The 24,534-nt window shown below is 36.9% G+C and overlaps 1 protein-coding gene across 2 annotated transcripts in view; it reads right to left on the minus strand.

The window, feature by feature from the left end:
- Positions 1-24,534, minus strand: part of XIRP2 (xin actin binding repeat containing 2) — a 74,436-nt gene that overhangs the window by 26,644 nt on the left and 23,258 nt on the right. The window contains exons 1-2 of one of the 2 annotated variants that reach the window (XM_055308362.1): positions 22,980-23,136; positions 17,719-17,856 (exon numbers count right to left, since the gene is read on the minus strand). In XM_055308362.1, coding sequence (XP_055164337.1) covers positions 17,719-17,856; positions 22,980-23,036 — 195 coding nt within the window. In that variant the 5' untranslated portion in view covers positions 23,037-23,136. Of the gene's footprint in view, positions 1-17,718; positions 17,857-22,979; positions 23,141-24,534 lie in introns of those variants that run through there. The other variant, XM_055308361.1, reaches the window with a different exon arrangement.

A 24,534-nucleotide genomic window follows, 5' to 3' on the forward strand; every position in this document is an offset into this window, starting at 1 on the left:
GCTGTTTTACCTATCACTAATCTCATTTTTAATAAAACTAGAAATAGTTATGATGTGTTAATGCTATTTGCTTCTTTGTCAAACAGACATAAATAATACCAAAAAATGTGCTATTTATGTTAGCAAAACTGTCAGCAGATTCAAAGTTTGAAAGAATAAACAGTTCTCTTTTTTAAGTGATGAACAATGATTTCTGGTTAATATATTGTATTTCTCTAGATTTGGTTATATTCAAATTCAAACATGTTTGTTTTGCCATTGGTTTCTTTAAAACATTTAAAAACATAATTTACAGTATAAAGTTTGATTTTCCTAGGGTTTAAACTTCAGGTTAAGGTTTTTTACATCACTATGGACTTTTGAAGTCATGGCTCAAAAGTTATTTTCTGTTTGAAAACCTTCCTGACTTTTCTATAGAAATTTTCCTATCCCTGCTTTTTTTTTTTGTTGTTGTTGTTGTTGTATTCCCATCCTGCCAGAACACATCTTTATTTAAACCTCTTTAACTGAACTCATGCATTCTCAAATCTCAGTGTTTAGCATCCTGGCAGATAGTTGATGACTCCTCCCCACCACCCCATCCCCAGCCTTAAATATCAAGGAGTAAGTGCATGGGCAAATTTTTTCCAAGAGTGTGAAAATTTTGTGATTTAAAATCTAGTTTAAAAATTGAAATTCTAAAATGTTTCCACATAATCCTATGGTTTTATTTTTTAGTCTTTTAGCTAACAATCTTTGATATTGAACATTTCATAATTGGTCAGTGGAATTATTGAAGATAATGTGTATAACAATAATGTGTTGATCACTTTACAAAGTGTTCTCTGAAAGAGGCCTCTTGACAACATTGCAAGGGGTCAGAACATCTATGGATGAATATGGGCAGTGCTGTGATGCTAGGAGTAATTGGCATCATCACAGGGAGGAGAAGGCTGAGCCAAGAAACCAAGAAATGCACAAAGACAACAAATATACACAAAGGGAAAAACACCTTTCAAAATAAAAAAATATATTTCCAATAGCCTTTCTATAAAAAGATCTACATGGTGCTGGCCTACCTGAGTGTCTCAGTTGATTGTCTGCCTTTAGCTCAAGTCATAATCCCAGGGTCCTGGGATGGAGCCCCAAGGCTGGCTCCCTACTCAATGGGAAATCTGCTTCTTCCTCTTCCCCTGCCCCTCCCTCCTGCTCATGCTCTTTCTCTATCTCAAGTAAATAAATAAAACCTTAAAAAAAGATCTTCATGGTGCTAAACAGACTAGTTTGTATTTTTTAAGTGAATTAGTATTCATTGAGTTGAAATTGAAGTGTTGTCAAGCATCATCTAGAAACAGCAGAATGCATTGAGCAGAATTACTATGACATGAAGAAATTAAATTGAGATATTTATGATGACAATGAAAGACAATACTTTATCCTAACTTTTAGTTTACACAAATGGGGAAAGATATCAAGGGAGAAAGGAATCAAGGCAATAACTCACTATATTCGGAAATGAAGCCTCCAATTTTATTCATCTCAATAGTAAAGCTATGAGCACGTACTAGTTGGATTGTCGGATCCAAAGAGACTGATGATGCAAAACACTGAACAACATTTTAAAAGGCAAGGTAGTGACATTTTCCTTTGAAATCATTGCATCCCTAAACATGAGTGATCTTATATAGATTCACCTATGCATTTATTCAACCAACAGCTCCTGAATACCAACCATCTCCATCACATTGTGTTAGGCATGTCCCTGTTGTTTTAATAAAAGTTTCTATAATTATATCTCAGTCCACTTAAATGCCTATCAATCATCTATCTATCCATCTGTCTATCTCTGTATCTGTGCAATATATAAAATTATATACATATATATTTAATGGAATAAAAAAGTTCAGCTTGAAATTCTCTTAAGGCAAGATTTGTAATAAATACAGGTACATGAATTATGTAGCTTCACTACATAAATCTCTGGGAGAAGTATTATCATTCAATTAATTTAAACTTTTTTTCACTGAAAATAATTATGCTTTGGTCACATTTAGCTACAAAGAACAAAACTTATCTTTTCTAATAAAAAATATTTAATTTAAATGTGGAAATATTTTTTGCTTCAAAAAGGTTTTTGAATAAGAAACATCAGCTTTAGCTGCTAGAACTCTGACTGTCCTCTTCTTTCCCCAAAATTTTATTTATAGAGCCATAACCCTGCGTCCAGAAATGCTAAGATTCATAAAAAGAACATATAAAAGATGCACTCTCAACTGCACCATTAAACATATTAGTTATATAAATAACAATATTTATTTGACAAACTAAAAAAGCAGGACACATAGAAACATTCAATTTGCAGTAAAGGATGCCCTCTAGAAGTTTTATGTAGATGCGTCTTAAAGATTGACATATGTATGCAATATTTCAATCCAACATAGACATAAAGCATCTTAAAACCAAAGTGGCATGGGGATATAAACAAACATAAAAGTATAATAAAAGAGGCTAAAACTTAGAGTCTCAAGGAACAGTGATATTATAAATAAAAGACTTGCAAGAAGAATGAAAATATTTTAAAGAAAAAGAAAGCCAGAGGCTACATGTATCTTATGTTAATTAATGCAAACCAAAATAAACAGAAGAATCCTACCTCTTCATTACCACCCTTCCCTCACCAATACCCACTAGATTTATAAGCCCTGCCAATTCTATGTTTAATTATCTCTCAAGTCAATGCCCTCTTTACACTAAACTTCTGACCCATGTAAGCCCATATGTATTTAATCTATTTCAGTAGTCTCCTAACTTTTCTTCTTCCATCTAAACTTGACCCCCTTTGTTTCAATACGGCCAGAAAAATGTTTCCTGCAGATCTATTCATCTTCCTCTCTTAAGTTTCTACAGTGGCTCCTGATTGCCTTAGAATAAAATAACAGTTCTTTAACATATAGAATTTTCTTATTATCAGGGCTTTGCCTACATCTCCAGCTTCATGCCTCAGTTGTGGCTCACTATATTCACAAATATACTATTTTATCTTTTGGATAGGTGTTCCTTTTGCCTAGAATGCAATTCTAAATTCATGAAAAATTATTTCAAATCTTAGCTCAGCATTCTCTGCTCTCATATGTCTTCCTTGACCATCTTTCATTCAGAGTAAAGTTTAGCACCAACTTGTGTCCCAACAAACCTCATTTATATTTTCTATCATAGATTAATTGTACTTTAATTGTTTGTTATATGTCTATTTCTCTGATATAGTGAGCTCCTTGAGGGCAAAATAACATACTCATCATTGAATTTTTGTGCCTGACATCTGGTGGGTGCTTGATGACTATCAGCTGAATAAAAAAAATATAAGGCACAAACTCCAGTCATCCACTTGAGTTAGGATCACTTCTGCTCACTTTCTTTGGGCAAGTTATTCAGTCCTTCAGTGTGTTTATGTCTTATCCTCTCCCGCCCCCACAATAAAAAGGACTAACCAGGAAATAATAACAGTGTCTATCTCAGAAGGTTATTATGAGGAAGAAGTAAGTTAATATAACTGAATACCTGGCTCATAAGTACTATATTAGTGTTTGCTATCTTTACTTAACAGATATTCAATGCACACTTACTTTGTGTCAACTATTCACACAGTAAACAAGGCCAGAAAAAAAAATAGATGGGATGAGAGTAGATTGTCTATGGCTCTATGAATTTTATCATTGAAGTTTACCATGAATTTTTCATTATAGAACTAAGGCCAGAAACCAAAGAAGAACAAATTCTAAGACATACATTTTTTTTCCACCAGAGAATTAGTAGATTTGGGGGGGGTTATTCAAAGAGAGAGAAGCAAAAAGGTGCCCATGCATATTGTGTCTCTTCCAAATTGCTCTGGCTGCTTGCACATGGGAAGACTCTACAGAGGCATGGAGAGAGAGTGGCTTTGTGATCACTTGTTTACTTTTTCTATGGTTCATCTTTCTTGAACTAATACCTAGTGAAGAGTCACTCCATAGTGATTTAATCTACAATTACAGATTTTCCCCCATACTCTTTCCTAAAAATCATGTTGTATGACTATCATTTAGAAAGTATATTAAGAATGTTAAGATTTGGGGCACCTGGGTGGCTCAGTCAGTTAAGCATCTGCCTTGGGCTCAGGTCATAATCCTAGTGTCCTAGGATCAAACCCCTCATTGAGCCCTGCATGAAGTCCTGCATGAAGCCCTGCATCAGGCTGAGCAGGGAGCCTGCTTCTCCCTCTCCTCCCCGCTTGTACTCTCTCTTGCTATCTCTCTCTTTTTCAAATAAATAAAATCTTTGAAATAAAAAGAATGTTAAGATTTGTATATTACATATTTCTAAATTTAGTGACAATACCCGGTTTCCAGCAGCAGTGTCTGAGTGATTTAAACAGGAAAGGTAATTTGTGAAAGAGACACTGAGCAACAGAGGTGGGGAGTGGAATTCATGGAATCTCCAGAGGTTTTGTGGCCATTGACAGAGCTGAATAATGCTGCTGAACCATCTGGTGAATGTACCCATGCTGCTGACATTGAACACCAGACACATTCATTGCTGAAGCTATCAATACTATATAATGGATGTTGCTTCTAGAATAGTTATTTCTTGAAATTAGATGTTGCTAATCTCCTGACATCAACCATAATTAAGATTAATTCCACAAAGGCCTTGCTTCTCATGTCATTTCATTATTTCTTTATACAAAATCTGAGTTGGGGGTGTCTGATTGGTACGATCTAGTTCATAGTTCTGGGTCTTAGTTCATAGTTCAGGGAGTCTTAGGAGAATAAGTGTATGGTATTTGCAGCTTCTCTTAGTGGAAGCTGGTTCTCCCTCACTAGGCACAGGAGTTCCGAAGTATAGAAGCAGTTTCAAATGTCATAAAGAATAAAAAGTGCCCATTTACCTCTGCTAAAAAATATTATTCATGAACATGAAGTCTTCTTAACCAAATGGAAACCAGCTAAAAATATAAGTAAAGGTGTTTATTTTTGACAACAGATGACATAGTAGAAACCAATGTTCATGTCTTATAATGTAATTGATTCAGGCCTATTTCTTGGCAATATATAATCCACGTGACATTGCAAGTACATGTAGAATGACTCTGAGACAGTACAATTTGCCTGCTGAGAGGTCAGAAAGAGTTCCTGCTATATAAGCCTCCCTCCTTCTTTTACTGTCCCTCTGAATCTCTATGGCCATGGGTCTTGTTCACTGGGAGGAATGACATTTTAAATCTTTATGTAAAACCCAAACAGAAGGAAGAAGCACAGTAAAATAGATTTGGCTCTGATGCAAGCATTTTAGGGTTATTGGGGGCAAACAAGGCAGTATAATTATCAATTATGGCTACAAATGAATTATTCTGATTACTCGGGTTTTCTTCAAAACAAGGAAAAATGGGGAAAGACAAAAGGGTAACTAGTTGCAGTTTCACTGGGGAATGTATCTACTAGCAACATGGGGAATGAAAAGAGATTGAAGTGGCAGATAGGAAGATTAGATTATGGCTGGAGTTTGTCATCAATTCAAGTGAGAAATCAGGTAAATAAGTCACAACTAAGTTCAGTCTCACTTAGAATCCTCATTTGTAATCTGCTGGAACAGAGAGTGGGGAAGCACTGAAGGAGACAGATATGAAGGGCTACCACAGACTGAGTATTTTACACATCAGGAAGTGTACCAGGCTGTTCACACTTGTATAATGTCTAATTTTTTTAAAACTCTACCATTCTTAAATTCTATATGTTGATTACACATAAAAGGGATGGAAGGAAGAATAATATGCAAGATTTTAAAAACATCAAACATATACCATGAATATAATATTTTAATAAGAATTCCATCACCCAGTTATTTTGAACTAATGTTTTTAACACCTAAAAGCAGTAAGTGATGTATTTAATGTGTACTTATTATGTGTTTAGAGTGTATTTAAAGTACGGACAAGAGAAAAGGAGGGCCATTATCCTCAATCAGTTAAATATGCTGAAGAATAGCACAATTCTGAAATGCCTTTAAAGAATCCAAAAATTAATCATGTGCAGTAATTTGTATTGTGCATTATCCCTTAAAAAAACACTGGGTCTGTTGCTACAATATCCTTTTCACTACTATAGTAGGTAACTATACATTTTTCTTTCTTTTAGGGCTGGTGATTCAGTGAAACATCTTTTCTCTCAAGGTAATATTGGTCATTAAGTGCAAAGTTTTGACAAATACAAAATACCAATGCCAGAAGTTCAAGGAGTCTCGAAATTGAAAAGAGGTTGTTACTAAAAAGGACCAAGGAGTATGTGCTTTAAGTACATGCTTAAATAGTTTCATTTTACATAAAAAATACCAACAGTTAATAAAAAAACTGAGCCATTTAACTCCTACAGATTTATAGAAAAGAAATCTGATGAAATAAAATTAAAGGACATATTCTCTAATCTATTATGGATTCCCTCCCCATTGAGCTTATCAATACCAGTGTACTGTAAAAGACAGAAAACCTACCCGCTTACTGGAGGCTTATATCTGAAGATCAGGTTTGTTCTTTAAGGATGGATCAGAGCAGATGAGTTTCAAACAGGCATTGATTAGAAGGAATGATAGGTCTTTAAAACTTACTACAAGTTTAGTGGTCTATGAAATACTGAAAGATAAATAAATATTTGATCACATATCTCAAGATTATATGAAGAGGGATTATACTGAGCGCAAGTGCCAGACATAGAGCCCATGATTATTAAATGATTTAAACCTACATTTTGTGTGAAAAGATATTGTCTGTCTCACCACTATTTTTATAGGAACAAGTTAACATATTTGCATTTAATTCTGATATAGAAAAAGTAGTTCTTTTGTATCCATAATTCTCTCATGCATAGTTTTTTTCACACTCTCTCCTCCCTGCAAATGATTCCTTCTTTTCTTTGTCTATCTTCTGTACCCTGACTTGATGGTATACTTTGTCATTATCATCATTTCCCCTTGTAATGAAAAAGGTTTAGAAAAATAAGGAGATGAAGGGAAAGGAGTTGAGGGGGAAAAAAAGGAAAATACATTTTTGATCCTCCAAAAGAAAAAAAAAACAAAGACAATATAATTTGGGGGGAACTTTTGATATTTTTAGAATTATGGCACAAAATATTTCTGATAAAAGACTCACAAACTGAACCCCAGCCTAAAGTACTGACTTCATCAAAGTTCCCCCAATGTCCCCAAAATGTTTCTGAACACCATATGATATGATGAATTCTAGTATTCAATCTTTTTAATCTGTACTCTGAAGATAAAGAATGAATTTCAAATGCCATAGCAGGATGAGGTCTTTAGCACTCTTGGTATTTCCCCCAGGGTAAGGAAGATAGATTGAGCGCTTGGCTCCCCCTGTTGGTATCAATCTGGTGGCTGGTATACAATGTGCCCCACAAATGATGGGGTAGGATATGAAGTTGCCTCATCTGGTTCCTAAAGAGATGAATAATAGCTTGCTTCTTACCATGGTAGATGACTCTGGGCAGAGACGGAGAAAGAATAAGCACAAGAAAAGGCTGTTAGAAGAAGATGTAATCTTATTTCATGTGCTATGGTCTTGAGATCTGCATAGAAGCTGGAAAAAATAAATTTCCCAAGCAATATCGCAGACAGTATCCCTGCAACAGCATGGCATTGAGGACAGAATGTTTTAATGTTTCTTCCTTTTCTCAGGCCTTGTATTTTCCCAGTTTTTTGGGGTGGAGGGGAATGGGGGTTATGACAATTTATTTGTAATTATACAAAGTAATAAATTAAATGAACATGTAACAGAATATTTACATATTTGTTTAAATATGTCTCAATCTAATCATTTTCAACGACCCAAGAGGATGGGTTTATTTTGGGAAATAGCAGGCCCAGAAGAAGTAGAAAGAGATAATAATATCTTACGTCAAATGCTAAGAGAAAATACCCATTTTCATAAAACTAACTGTGGAAAAAACATTTTATAGCTTCTACTAAGTTCTACAAGTGTAATGATCCTGTAATGTTAAGGTTTCTTTTGTTTTAATTTTCCTTGCTCCTCAAAAACTAGCAAAGTCTATGAACCTAAAATTCCATAGCTTGCCATTCTAACAATTCAAAACTAAAGCAAATGTAGTATAACATATTGTTTCTATATTTAAGAATTCTACTGAGGGATCCCTGGGTGGCGCAGTGGTTTGGTGCCTGCCTTTGGCCCAGGGTGCGATCCTGGAGACCCGGGATCGAATCCCACATCGGGCTCCCGGTGCATGGAGCCTGCTTCTCCCTCTGCCTGTGTCTCTGCCTCTCTCTCTCTCTGTGACTATCATAAATAAAACAAAACAAAACAAAACAAAAACTTAAAAAGCTTTAAAAAAAAGAATTCTATTGAGTATAATTATACAAAGAGCATATTTCTATTTTTAAACTAATATGAGACTTCAAATTGAAGGAGGGGCTACACAAATGCATTCTTTCTTCCAGCTTTCCCTCCTTGTCTACTACCTCCCATATAAGATGACATAAAATTCCATCATGTTAAAAATATCTGTGTTTTACATTTTCATCAACATCAGATGCTTTTGGGGATCACTGGCAACATGAAACTATGAGCCGTACTTTTGTGTATTGTAGGAAAGGGTCTAGGCGACACTCTCTCAACAACTCTGGGCCCTGAGATAAGAACAAACAATACCACTCCTTTTCCCCTAAAGTAATCCCAATTCATTTTACTTGAAAGTAGTGAAGGGTGTATCTGTAAGTGCCCTTGTCTTCTGCAAATGAAATTGAAAATGGGTTCTATAAGAACAAATAGGTTTACAGAAACAGAACACCCACAATATCATTAAGAAGAAAAGCCGTGGTAGTGGTACTCCAATAATTGGGGTAAACATTGCTTCTACAAATTCTATTTTGGAGAATGAGTAAGATGAATCATAGAAAGAAAAGCAACTGATTCAGGATTTTTTGAAATCACTTGAATCTGTGCCTGCAACTCAGTCTTACTAACGGGTTTTTGTACTAACTACTGAGGTTCCAATAGCCTGAGAAATAGTGCCAGGGCACCCTTTCTATGATAACATTTCTAATCCCCGCCCCCAAGTCACCAGGCAGATTAGCTCATTTAATTATTAAGAACGGAGTAAAGGAACCCAGGCTTAATACACACATTGGATGGACTGCACACCTCACCAAGAAGACAGTTTCCACAAAGGACCAAGGCAAACATCTTGCCAACGTCTTCAGAGTGTGAGGTTAGAATGAGTTTCCCTTGATAATGATGCACTGCAGATTCTCACAGTGCTGCAGCAGGGGAGGGAGGAGTGAATCCCTCAATGTGCTCATATATCAAGAGTTTCTGTGGAAAGAAGGTGAAATTGGAAGTTGCAAAGGGACCATGACTAAGACTTTATGGTCACACCTCAGCAGGCAGCTAGCAATTACCATCAACTTCATTTGGGAAGAGCCAACGTTGAGAGTCATAGTGTGTGGCTCCCAAATAATGCCATTGATGTCAGTAGATCACAGACCTTAGTCCTAATTTTACTTTGTGGGCAGACCTTATGTCTTAGGGAAAGAACACATGTTGGTTTCATTAGGTAAAGAGCCAAATGGCTAGGAGCAGATTTGCTACATTATTTAATAAAGTCGATCACTGACTGACATTTATTATATTCACCATGATGTCCTAAGCTCTTGCTTTGTCTGGTTTACACAGTCCCTGTTCTATTCTTTGGTTGCAAATGTAGTCATATCAAGAGAAATGCCAATAAAAACAGAAAGGCTTCGCTATCAGACTGCAGAAGAATGAAGTGGGTGGAGGAGAAGCCTCGGTGAGAAACTAAGAGGCAGATTAATTTAGTTAATCTGGAATGTTCATTGCTACATATCAGAATCACCCAGAGAGTTGAACCATTCCCTGATCCCTGCCCACATGCCAGGACAATTTAATCAGGATCACCTAGTCTCTCCAGGGAGGTCCAGGGTACTAACTTACACTTGAAGGTTCAACCTGAGGACCTAGTGACTCAGGTGACCCGAGTTCCCTCAGAGAATCCATGTCTCAGCCTAACAGGGAGACTGGCTTGGTTCTAAATCCTTATCTCGTCAGAGAAGAGGTAGGAGGGGATGGACGAGTCAAGGGCACTGAAAAGATGTCCTCTTCAGGTTCCAGATGATGTAGAAACCAGTAGACAGAGGACTCACTGAAGACCCATGACCATTATATTTCTGTATCCCCAAACATGGACGCCTTGAATGGAAGCATGTAGTAGGGGTTTCATGAGGAGTGTGGGGTGCACTTCTAGATGAATCAGGCCAATGTGGGCCTTAAAGAAAGCAGGGTTTGTTGGGGCCTGAAGGAAAAGCCTTTCTTTCTTTCTTTCTTTCTTTCTTTCTTTCTTTCTTTCTTTCTTTCTCTTTCTTTCTTTCTTTCTTTCTTTCTTTCTTTCTTTCTTTCTTTCTTTCATCCTGAGAAACACAAGTTCTTATGGAGTTCAATTTGTGTTTTCGCTTTTGTTTTCATTATAGTTGGTGCAAGTAGTACTAACTGCAGTTAATTTACCTTGCAACTTGAGCAAGGACTTTTTAAAATTTTTAAATTTTTTTTCAAAATAGAATTCTTTTCGATTTGATTTCTCTAGAAAAAAAAAGTACGGGCTTCCCCCAAGACCTACAGAGCTATAGAAAGGTGGACATGGATAGGAAGAGAAGAGACACAGATGGAGATTCAGTTGATGGGCAGCTCACCTGTGGCAAGGCAGCTGGTGGCCAGGGCACAGGTGTGGAAAGCAGTAATGAAACGGCCAAGTGTGAACATACAGAGATAGTTTTGAATGCAAAAGCAGAAGTGAAAACGTCCGTTTATCAAGTGTGCATCTACAAACCCACAACTGGACCAAAGTTTGCATTTCTACTTCTTGCTGAATTGAAAAGGACACTGAGTTATTAGTGCAGAGCAAAGCTGGTTTGCTGTATGGCATCAGGAACTGGGATGCTTTGGCTAATAAATAACTCCAGGGAAGTGAACTCTGCTTAAACCAGCTTGTACAGGTCTGGCTGTTAGTGCGATACACACCTCAGTTGGTTGAGGCCATTGTTTTATTGTTTGCTTTATTTAGCTAACTCTTGGTCTTCTGATTCTGAGTCAGCATTCAAAAATTAATCTGATTGTGTTCTTCTCATTGCCAAAGCTCACTCAGCAATAGGCACTGAGACAGAGTTGTAGAAGGTAGTTTAAATGGTTTGGCCAGTGGGAAACTTATGCCCATTCACTGGCCCATCTGGAATAAGGTCAGGATGGTTCCCTGGCTGGTGTCAGGAAAAGAAATGGTTCTCTGGCAAAGAGGGGCCCTTATTTCTTAGTATTTGTACATATTAGCATTGTATGTTGACAAAACACTTGATATATATTATTCAGACAATTGGAAGAATGTATTTTAACTTCATTGCGTTGAAGCACAAACCAGAAAATGTCACAAGGAAGGTTCTACACCTTACACATGTTTTTCTCTCCTTTCCACACATCAGCTAAAATAAGCCGAGAAGCCACAGCACTTGTAGAGATGGAAAAAATCAACACGACCTCAACTCTTTCTCTTTTCCTCATTTATTCAAGCAGCGTAGGCCTTTTTTCTCTCTTGCCGGATTCAATTCATATATTAATTATATTTTCCTCTCAGTACATCGTGTCACAATACTGTGAATAAAGCAGTCTTCAAAAGCAAATGCTATGTTACTCATTTGCTCCCACTTGAAAAACAGGCTTTTATTCATAACGGCATCCCAGGGCTGCAGCGTACCTGCGCAAAGGACCTTCAATACATATTCCTCTCTTTGGCTTTCCCAGAGGTCCCCCTCGTCTTGTCATTTTCTAGAGTCGTAGTTAAGCATTTTTTCTTCAAAAGGAGACCTGCTATTATAATGTTTTAAATATGCACCAAAGTTACTGACTGCTCCAGAACAACAGATGCCCAAAGCATTCAGAGGGATGTTAATTTAAACTAATCTTTAATTACTTAATGAGCTCCTAGGAAATTATTCTGTCAAAGGGCCAAAGAACTGGGGAAAAAAAATAAAGTTGAGGTGTGTGAGGTGTGAGGCATAGAACAGTGTTATCCTTCTTTGTCTTTTTAGATATACATAAAATGTTTATGAATCATATTCTCCTTTGAGAATAATTACCACTTGATTATGCTCTCTTAGCTTTAGTGGCAATACTGCTGATGATAATAGCTGGTGTTTACTGAACACTTCTGTATATGCCAGGCATTTTAGTAAGAATTTTACATAGACCCTCTTATTTTATTCTTAAAACAGATCTGTTACTTCATCCTCATTTTACAGAGATGAGGTGGTTAACTCAGAGGATTATAATCCGGGGTGCCTGGCTTCGGAGCCAGCAGGCCTAACCATCACTTCCTGTTTGAGTGAGGTTACTTTAAGGTGTAAGAGTCATTTAAAAGTAGTATACAAATTAAAAGACAAAATGAGACACACTTTTGATCACAGCCTTATGCGTTAATAGAGATCTAGGTTCAGTTGGGGCTGCCAAAGAAATCTATGCCCTTGAAAATTTATACACACGGCAGAAAGCTAAAGGTAGGTTTAAAGCACTTACATGAGAAATGCTTTGCACTTGTGGACATTTCACTGATAAAAAAAATAGGTTTAGTCTGCTAGAAAATAATTATGGGTCACCTTTAAAGAGTCTGAAACACACAGATGTCAGATTATATCTGTCACAAGCTGTCAAAAATGTTTTCTATCAACCAAAAATTGTCTAGGGATTGTTTCAGATCCACATAATTTTACTCAGTGCTAATGTTTACATTAGGATTTTTGAAACAGCAGATATATGCATAAGGATACATACTTTCTTGCAACTTCCCCTTGGTCCACATGAGAGGTGGCTGCAGGGAGCGAAGGTCAGGAATGCTTCAGGCTCTTGACATGGATTCAGTGCAGCCATTTTCACATAAAAGCAATTACCTAAGCACTGTATTGCACTGATTACTTCCAAATTTTTTGGAGCTCCATCTACTCTTTCCTACTTAAGCCAGTTAGAAAACAAAAACAAAAACAACAAAAAGAAAAAAACCCAAACCAAACCAAGCAACCCCAGAAAAGTATAGGCTTCCAGGACTTCAAAATTAATAAGTAAAGAGCTTCTCAGTACTGCATAAGCATGGGGGAAAGAAAGCAAAGATATTCATATGAGAAGATGAAAGTCAAGCCCTGAGTGTGAAAATATGGCACAGAAAGAAATGTCTTAGACTGCTAATGGGTCCAAGCCTTATTTTGGGGGTGAAGGGGAATGCTGTAAAATTAGATTGCAGTGACACTGCACGACTTTGTAAATCTACTAAACAGCCATGGAATTGTCTACTTAAGATGGGTGATATTTATGGTATGCAAATTATATCTCAATAAAGGTGTTACAAGAAGAAAGAAGAAAAAGAAAGTCTTGAAAAAACAGAAACTGTAGAATAGGCAAGTGAAAATGAACTCAGAAAAGAGATGATGGCAGTTTCCCATCAATAACACATTTATTTTAATACCTTCTGCATGTACTTCAAGGCACCCTTTTAAAAATGCGGGAATAGATTAAATAAAGTTTCCCCAACACATTCTTTTAAGAAGCTGACCCCTTGCCCTGTGCCTCCCTCACACAAGGGCTCTGATGGTCCAGAGTGGCTCCTTTTTCTAATTTACATAAGGATGCTCCACAGGCTAGCAGTGATGCTAACAGGCAGAACCAGGAAGCATGACAAGTCTAGAATATATAAATAAGACATTATCTCAGAATTTAAGTGTCTGGCATAAATGAGAGTTCCTATATATTATATCTCTTTTTTTCTATTTTAGAACCTTTTTGAATAAAAAATAGTCTGATAAAATAGTCGGATCAATCAGCAGACAGAAGGGACCTTTAACCTGAGAGATAGCTTAATTTTCAAAACTTGTCTAGCCCTGTAGCTGATCTTCCAGACAAATGATTACCAGATAGCTAATTATCCTGAAACATCTGACTTCAGTATATTAGAAAAGAAACAGGCAGATTGAACTTAATTATTACACCTTACAAGATTATTACTAATTGTGACATTAAATATTGTCAGAAATCAAAAACAAATGTTCTTTCTTTTAACTCTAATTAAACTTGATTTTCAAATTAATATTAATTTTTATATGTTAACAAAATAAGGTTTTTTTTTCTGGCCAGGGGCAGACTTAGCAGAGAAATAAGTCTCAAGTACTTTGAACAAGCAAAGACTGAAAACACCATCTGGGTGGACAACAGCTTAGGTAAGACAAAATTAACTTTCTGCCTCTACCTGTAAATGTCCTCAATCCCTGCTGATAAGAAAAGCAATTTTTAGAATGCATTTAAAAGCTTGAAAATTTTAAGTGAGTATCTAAGACGTGATTTTTTCTACGTTTTCCCCTTTATAACCAGATTTGACAGGTATCTCAAATTTCTAATAAGGATTATAAATTAGTTATTTCATTTTCTAAGGTATGGATGACTTTTTTCTTTCATCTTCCCCGAGACTTCAGCATGCAGTTCAGTAAAAGATATTTACTAGTTTATTCTAACATGTTTCCTTTATATATTATTTATATTACATGGCATTATGACCTAGGGTCGGTCATTCCTCATGGAATTATTGGATATTATTAGCATGTGTAAAGGTAGATAATGAAACTGAAGTTCAGAGAGGTCACTAAAGGCCCGGAGTCCTGCAGATATTCAGATTTCTAGTGCATGGTTTTATTTATTACACTCACATGCATTAATATTTCATGTTCCAGAGTAGGGACTACAGCTTATAATAATAGATTATATTTGGAAGGAGCTTATAGCAAGTGCGTGTGTGTGTGTGTGTATAACATTCATATGTTGCTGCTGTTTGGTTTTACTTTTACCCAGTATTCATTTATTCTCCCTTGAAAACTGAATGCTGAGAACTTCCACTTAGGTCAACAGGTACAGAGGCTTCACCCAATCAGTGTCCCCCAGCTGAGAAATTAGTTCTAGGAAGAACATCAGTGTTCCATTTACAGCCAATTAGATGCAGTAAGGTTTGTTCCCGAAACTTCTGGGAAAAGGATCTCACTTTTTCTCTGCATCTTTTTTACTATGAACTGGGGGAAAGTTGGGTGAGAATGGGATCAGCCCAGAGGAAGTGAGGTTAAAAAAAAAGAAATATGTTCAAGGTAATAGTTGTTTTTTTTTTTTTTTTTAACACCACACTGTGTAGTGCTTACAATGGGCCAAGCACAGTCTCAAGCACTTTACAAATATAATTCATTTAATCTTCTTAACCTTATGAGGTGGGTACTATTATAATATTGACTTTATAATTGAGGAAACTGAGGCACAAATAGGTTAAAGAACTTGCCTAATGTCACACAACTAATAGATGAAGGAGTCGGGATTTGGACATAAGTGATCTGGCTCCAGTTTCTGTGCTCTTAGCTATTATGCTATGGACATAAGTTGAGTCCTTACATTAACAGTAAGGAAATACATACTTAACAATGGATTCTCAAAGAAAAAAAAAGAGAAAAAAAGAAGGAAAGGAAGAAAGAGAGAAAGAAAGAATCTGCCAATTTCTCTAGTATAAATATTCTCGCTATGGCGGACTTTAAGCTATTAACATGACATTATTTGGTTTGCAATATTCCTAAAAATTTAATAATCAGAGAGTTGGTACAAGCCAGATGCACTAGTACATCACTGGAGCTGACACCAAATTTCCCTTCCACAAGACTGCATTTTTGTGAATCTATAATGTTCCTTTTGGCTTAAGCCACTTTTGGTTGGGCTTTCCATCTCTTGCAATATTAAGGAGTCCTAAACTGACTTCAAGTTTCATGGATAATGGACTACCTTCACGGAAACTGCTCTTTGTCGTATTAGAGCCCTCATTTTTAACCTCATGAGATGGGCAAATCCCTCATCAGTTGCCCCATCTTAATCAGAAACGGAGGGTTAAGGGGTATTGAATTCGGTCTGTGTGGCACTGACTACATAATTTGCCAGACCTAGTGCAAAATGAGAATGCTAGACCCAGGCCTCTTGTTGCAAAATTATTAAAAATTTCAAGATGAGGGATGCCTGGATGGCTCAGCGGTTGAGCATCTGTCTTTGGCTCAGGGTATGATCCTGGGGTCCCAGGATCAAGTCCCACATCGCGCTTCCTCCATGGGGCCTGCTTCTCCCTCTGCCTGTCTTTGCCTCTCTCTCTCTGTGTCTTTCATGAATGAATAAATAATATATATATATATATATTTAAATTTCAAGATGATGACAGCGAAGCACAAGCCAAGTACCGTGCCCTTTCAAATTGGGGCCCTGAGTGACTACCCAGGGCCATGTGCCCTGAAGGTGACCCCCGTGTCTGTGTCACGCAACTGGTAAGTGGCAGAGGCGCCCTCTGATCTCAGATCTACAAGTCCCATAGCCCTTACACTCTATTACAATGTTTTCCTGAAACATAAGCCATGTGTTCATACATGTCTGTCTGTGTGGAATTTGTTACTTATTAATGATAACTAACTACATTTTGTATTGTTGACTAATTTCAAGTAAACACACAATTGACTCATTTAAAGACTCTTATGTTGCAACAGCTATATATTAAACCACAACTATATCCAATCTTAATTACTTATTTACATTTTGTTTCCTTCAGCAAAGTTAAAACAGATCTTACCATAAATTCATTGAACTATTTATATTGCACAATTTTTACTTTTCAGACAAAGCCAGAAATGGAAAACAAATACTATTTCACATATCAGATTTTTAATCATTCTGATATACTTTCCCCATTTCTCCCCTATCCATATTATGCACACACAATTGCCTTAATTTTTAAAACTTAGGTAACTCCAAATATCCTAGGGATTTTTCTTAAAAACTGACCAAACAAAAAACTACCTTTTATCTTCCACAACCAAATTGTAAAAGTACCCCACTTACTCTCTTCCTTATGGAAAACATGGACCCTCTTTTTCCTCATGGAAAACATGGACCTAAATACAGCTGTGTACAGTGCAATTACTATTTTTCAGAGTGCCGAGCTCAGTCTAATGGGTTTTATTACTGAGATTCTCACATTCAAAAATCATTATAACCCATGATAACATTTGGTGATATATGATAATGGAGGAATGAAATGGGGGGGGGAATCTTTTATATAAGATAAAACGCAGAAGTTGCATTATGCAATTTTATGCAACATCTGGGTTCTACTACTCAATTTTTGATGATTTTAAAGAAAACAGAAAACTCACCACAATGATCAGCTAAATAATGCTTCACAGTTAATCTATACAAACAACCAGCACAGAGGTTATCATGAATTATAGCCTAGAAGCAGAAGCAGAGGCTCAATATAAATGTGGCTCTCAACATTTCTATTTACCTGTTGACTAACCGAGTCTATTTAATTTTCATTTATGCTTGAAACATTAGAAGCTGAGAAGAAAAATATTCCAGCATGGTTCCCTAGAAATATGACGAAATGCTCCAAGTGATAAGTTAATCAATACATTGGTATGCTTTAAAGATGATTTTCTAAAGCATCTTAAAATTACAATATTTGTTAATGAGTAATGAAAATAAATGTACCACCGAATAGGGGGCTTTCTGAATTGGCACTGAAATGAGAACACTTACACCACACGTGATTTATCCATTACCTGCAGTAGCATTACCTGTTCAGATCTTTTCTCGTGCTGGTATTGGTACTGAGACAAGGTATTACAAGATGAAGCAATTTTGTCCTTTTCAAATTGTTTCTTCACTCTGGCCAAACCACCAGGCACTGTGCACATTCTGGATTCCTCCATTATCTAAGACAATTTAAGGAAAAGGAAAATTCAGCTTTATATCTGCTCTAGATGGGATTTACAAGCTATTATGCTTTATAGTTGACAATTATTGATGGGTGGTATATTAAAAAATATGAACATATGCAATTATTTCAGTAGGCCTTTACAGAAAACCTTAATAAAAAATAATCTCTCCATGTTGTTTTCTCATTTATCAGTCTTTGATATAAAGTCAGGAGGAGCTTCAAAATATTGAGTTAATTCTTCTTATCTCAGATAGGTTTTGATATTTAGAGATTAGACCTGTAGAATCTATTTCACTAATAATACACACAAACTAGTAGAAATTAGAATAATGGACTCAATTTTAACCCACAGTAAGGTTGTCATTAAAATTCCAAATGTCTACATAAGCAACCCATTATTAAGAAAGAATATTAAAAACATTTAACTCCTTTCAAAATGTACTTGAATCACTAAAGATGAATAAAATAAGCCCCTCTTATATGAAAATCTCAATATCAGTAATAGTAACAACTACTTAATACTAGAGCTGAGTGATTTCTATGTGTTTACATATATCTTGTCACTTGACGTTTCTCCATATTCTGTGAGATATGGACATTTATTCTCATTTTAAAATGAGGAAATTGAGGTTTGGGCAAGTAAGGCAAGTTATTAAGTTCTCATTGCTGGGGTGTGAGTAGGAGCTGGAATTTGAACCAGGATCTGTCTTCATGATTGCTTCTGCCTTAATCACTAGTACGAAAGGACAAGCAAAGCAACAACTACTCCAGGGTTGGCAAACTCCAGGACTTAGATTAGAAGGTTTAAGGTTAGAAGCATTCTAGGCTATTGTTGGCATTTTGGAGAACAGAAAGCTTGATTCAATAGGCTTCATTTGGAGCAACTTGAAAAGCCCGAGGAGCCTGGTCAGATCTTATGCCCCTGTGGGAAGTGCAGTAACTTAAGGACTTTGGTTTTGATGATTCAACACTCTCCCCAGCCCAGCAGGCACTCAAGCCCAGATGGGATGACAACTCTCAAGCAAACAGGCCTCATGCCAACCAGCCCTCCTCCAGGAAGCTTCTAGGACCGCTTAAAACTGGGAAGAGATTCAACAACCCTTCAAATCGCAGGAGGTCTCCTGAGGTCTGGCCCAGTCCTGACATAACCCTGAAGCCTTGAAACCTGAAGGTAACTGGATGGCCGTGAGCCGAAGTTCCCCTATCATGGATAGGAAACTCCTGGGATCATGAAATCATTACCCAGCATATAGTTTCTCAAACAGATCCTAAAAATACAACTATGATCTTGGGGTTTCCCATATTCTAAAATACTGGAGAATGAATTAATACTCCAGATTATCTGAAGTATTAGCAAACTCAAGTGGCTGCTTTTCCAAATTCATAACCTTTCCACAATTCCATGCACTGTGCGATATTTAAAAGTATGAAAAGTATGAACATTTCCTTCATGAGAAGAAGGGATGAGAATGTACACTTATATGGTTTAGATATATATATACCATCAAATCTTGCAACAAATTTCAAGAGGAAATCCTGGTCAGTTACTGCCATTTGATACGTGTTAAAGTCATGAGAAAGTGTGGCATCTATTTTAAAATTTAGGATAAAGAAGGGAAAGGGTGAATTAAGGCCACAAGATTTCTTGTACCCTCCCCTAACATTTAATGTACATAAATGGTGTTCCTCGATTGATCATATGTAGATAACATGTGAGTACTAAATTATGGAAATTAAGGCTATTATTAAGAAGCCTACTCTTTGTAACAACTATAAACAATGTCCAAATCACGTGCAAATTAATCTAGCAAGCCTCAGTAATTATGCCAATGACTAAATACTTTCCTAGTAAGTGCATTTTCACAAAAATATCAGTTCCTAGACCAAATATGTTGCCTCTCATCTACCAAGTGAACTAAAAAACCAAATATACCCACTCCTTCCCTTTAGCATTGTGCTTTGGAATCAGACCATATGGCACATGCAAAAATGCATATAGTTAATTATTTTTACCAGTACTGCTGCTATTACACCCTTATGGCTGCGCACCCACCGAAGTGAGGAAGTCCTTTGAGCTGTAGTTTCATGGTGGTGATAGAGTGTCTTTATTCAGCGCAGCTTGTAAATGGAGATTTACATATGTGGGATGGCAGGACTTGCTCAAGGAGCAGCCTGTGGAAGGATGGAGCTGGAGTGATGTTTCCTTGCTCAGACGGAGGGCTCGTCTGTGACTTTGCCTTGTTTTGCCCCATGTGCTATACATTTCAACTAACCCATGTTATTGTAAATGACCATAAAATGGGTTGCTTTGTGTTAAGCGTTTTTATATTTATCTTTATTTAATGTTTCTTATTCTTGGACTCAGAAATAAGATTTGGAATCTAATGGTATGCCCATAATAATTAACTCATTTTACATTTATTTTTATATTTTTTAAAGATTTTATTTATTTATTCATGAGAGACACACAGAGAGAGGGAGAGGCAGAGACACAGGCAGACAGAGAAGCAGGCTCCATGCAGGGAGCCTGATGTGGGACTTGATCCCGGGTCTCCAGGATCACGCCCTGGGCCAAAGGCGGTGCCAAACTGCTCAGCCCCCCCACCCCCGGACTGCCCAAGTCATTTTATTAACAAGTTAATTTAAATATTTAACACAGGACCAACTTAATATTAAATTATTTTGATAATAAGGTAATTATATTACACAGTTATCTACTTTCATTATAAAGAACTGTCCTTGGGTCCTTGGGCATAGGAGAAATAACATAATTTGAGGAGTTGACCAAACAGTGATTCTAATCCCCAGTTCTAACACTTAACACCTTGGACTAGAGTTCAAGTTTCATTTCTTATTAAACTGAGAATAACACTATATTTTCCGCATATTCCTTGTGTTAAAAAAGATAAAGGAAATAAAATTGCCAGCACAATCTGGCATCTTAATTTACTGCTTAACAAATGTTACCTCCTTCTTTTCTAGGACGCTCCTGCAGACCACTGCCTTTCCATGGGCATGACTTTTATTTAGGTTCAACCAAATGCCATCCGGCTGAGGCTAGGACCAGGAGAAACTGATCTCAATGCAACTGAAATATAATGGATTCAATTTTTCCCAATCAGAGACCTCCAGATTTTACATGTAAAATACTGGGGTTATTTGTGTAAATAGAAATGTCGTCAAAGGCAGTTTCCATGATTTCATAATCGAATAGACATTTGATGCATCTGACCCGATAAGGCAGCGAGGCAGTTATTTTGCTTTTCTTTAGACATTAACCAGGATTTCTTGGAGATAATACATGTGCTCTTCCTCCCCTCCCACACAATATTAACTTAGGACTAAACCAAATAATAAGGCATTTGTTGGGCCACAGATGCTTTCTTGTATGAGAGAGGAGGCAGCTGAATTCAGTAAAAAAGAGGACAGGAGTCCAGAGACCAGGAATTTAGCCTGGCTTTGTCAGTAATGCATGATCTTCTGTAAGTCACTTCCCCTCAGTTTGTTTTGCCTGCAAATGGGCAGGAGAAGAGAGAAAGATTACTAAATTCTTTATATGTAGGTTATCTTCATAATAGTGTTAACATTTTGTTTTGTATTAAATAGTGGGGATAATTTAGTTTTCTTAGGGCCCAATTTAAATATTTTCTTTTTAGCACATTATAAATAAAATTTTGTCATATGGGGACACCTGGGTGGCTCAGCGGTTAAGTGTCTGCCTTTGGCTCAGGTCGTGATTCTGGGGTCCGGGGATCGAGTCCCACATTGGGCTCCTTGCAAGGAGCCTGCTTCTCTCTCTGCCTGTGTCCCTGCCTCTCTTTCTCTATGTCTTTCATGAACAAATCAATGAAATCTTAAAAAAAAATTGTCTTATGGTGTATTCTCCTACTGCCTGAAAAAGTCAAAGTGTTCCTAGATTTAAAAAACTGTTTACTAAATAACCCATCTCTTGCTCTGTACTTTCAAAATCTGTTTCCCCAAGAATCTTTTCTCCAATTTGAAACTACTTTGTAGTAAAGTTCCTTAATGATCCAGCAGGGGGTGCTATCTAAGAAGACTGGCAGGAGGCGCTGAAGTGGTACTATTTATTTTGGAAGAGAGCTAGCTACTTCTGTGATTTCTGTACATTCATTCAAAATCCACGCTGCTTCTAAAATGGATTTTAATGACTATGTAAAAACTTAAATGTCATTTGGAATTACAATATTGTTAATGAGTTTGGCACAGTCATCCTTGTCTCTAAATAATTTGTAAAGAAGAATGTTAAGAGTAGCTATTTTAGAACACCACCCTTCTTGACTATTCTTTCCCTCTCTTTCTCTTTCGGTTAAATGAACAACTTTGCTAATTTGGAGATTATAATTATAAAAGAGTATCCTTATATTCCATTAAGCTATAAAGCTGCTACTAATAAAATGACTCATCAAACCCTGTGGATTGAAGGCCACAGATGATGGAACCCAACAAATTCTTTTGAATATGACTTTATTATGCTTTGGCTCTAAAAATTGGTGGTCCTACTGAATCCTGCTGTTTCCTATAATCATAATTGGTTTAGCAGAGTGCCTACATTGCTAATCTCCCTCATTTCTATGTTGATTAAGCTACTCCTAATGGATTTAGTGCATACAGAGAAATGAGAAAAGCAAAAAAAAAAAAAAAAAAAATTATACTGCCAGTGAATTTAAATGAACTATACATGAGACCAAAGAGGGCGGCATGCAGACCCATATTATTAAAATCTGAAATTAATTCCCAACCTTCCTGAGGAGAATAGCTATAGGTTAAATGATAATGATGGCAACAATAACACATTTATACCCTGCCTTACGGCTTCCACGTAAATTGTCTCTTTGACTTCCCCCTAAGACCCTCTGTGGTAGATGGCTATTCCCATTTTTCAGTTAAGCAAACTGAAGCTCAGAGAGGGGTTCAGAGAGTAGCCCAAGATCACACAGAGAATAAGTTGCAGTGCTGAAGCTTCAACTCACATCCTCTGACTTTGATTCATGCTATGTCTGTGCTTTCTGTACTTTATCCCCCTGCCCAGTGTATCGCAATGGAAGGAGGGTGTGTGAAGGGCAGACCGAAAGCCCAGAACCACCAGGAGCAGCTTACATCGGCGGAGAAGCTGCGGCAGTCACCCCTGGAAACAGCTGCCTGGTACCTCGCCATCCGCTCCTTCAAGGACACCGCTTCCTGGAGGTCTGACACGGCCTCGCTCTGTGCTGCACCGTCCTCTGCAAATCCGCTCGCAGGCTTATTAGGGCCAACAGTCACTGAAAACAAACGTAGCATGCTCAGATACGTGTTTCAGGCTTTGAAAAGAAAATAGCATCAGCTTATGAACAGTAAAGGCATTTTAAATATCTGCTCTCAAAAAACAGACTGCAACATTTCACAGTACTGGGTATTCAATGTCCCACAATCACTCTTTTTTCTTCAAGCTTTCAAGCAAAGCTACAAAATGCCTGTATAGGAGCATATGCTCATGTGAATGCCAGGCAAAAATACCGTCTCCACTCCTACTCCTATGATTTTTTTGATGAAAAATAGTTATTAAGAGCTTATTGATGTTAATAATGAACTTTCCTGAGGCACCGGGTGTTGAATTTAGGTTAAATGCTGCCAGAGCACTATCTCATTTACTTTTCTAACAACCTCATGAGGTAGGTGCTATTATTTTCTGAAATTTATAGATAAGACCATAGAGAGTCACAGTGGTTAGAAAACTTTCCCATGATCACACAATTAATTAGAGACAGATTTGATAGGTGGACTAAATCGTAAGCAAGTCTAAAAATTGCTCTTTGGTTCTCTCTCCACCTCTTAACACTCGAGGAGATAGGTGTAGCTAAAATAAATGATTGCCATGAGAATTATAGACTGTGGCTTTATTTCTTTATTCACAGAGACATGTGTTACATGAGAAAGAAATAATAGTACCGTTAGAAAAAGCTTTGTCAGTCACCCATTTCAGATGGCCTGATATTTTCCCATTTAAGCCATCTACCTGACAAAAATACAGGGTAATAGGAATTACATGCTTGGAAACAGAGTGAATGACTGACTGAATGATCACAGGATAACAGTTGTTAGAAACAGAAAGGTCTTAAAGATCATATAGTCCAACCTAATCTAGCCAGCTCCTTTTAGGCATATGGAAACATGCCTAAATGTTCCCTTATGTGAAAGGAAGACAAGGGTTCTCCATGGTTTAGTTCTCTTTAGACCAGAGCTGGTCTCAAAACCAGATTTCTTATTTGATCTAGTATTCTTTGCTATTATCACTTTGCCTGATGGTTTACTATTCACTCTTAAAGAAATCTAATTCTGAAATCATTGCAAGGGCTCTTTCTGGGCCCAATCAGTGTATGGTACATATCTACATATAGATACATACATACATACATGTATATTCATAGCTCATTCATACACCCCCTGCCTTTCACTTTAGGACTCATAGTTTCTGGAACTCATAGAATAGGGCTCTTCCATGTATTTGTTATTTGGATTGGCTTGATTTAACCACTGTAAACCAAGGCCCAAACAATCTCAAGTGACAGATAACCAAGCTGTTTCCTTCCCTTTCCTCTTCTTCCTACCTCCTCCCCCAGCTCCCACATTGAACCATCGTTTTCTATTTTTAGTTTTCTTATTAAATATTTTACTT

Source organism: Nyctereutes procyonoides, unplaced genomic scaffold (genome assembly GCF_905146905.1).
Source record: "Nyctereutes procyonoides isolate TBG_1078 unplaced genomic scaffold, NYPRO_anot_genome, whole genome shotgun sequence".
NCBI lineage: Eukaryota > Metazoa > Chordata > Mammalia > Carnivora > Canidae > Nyctereutes > Nyctereutes procyonoides.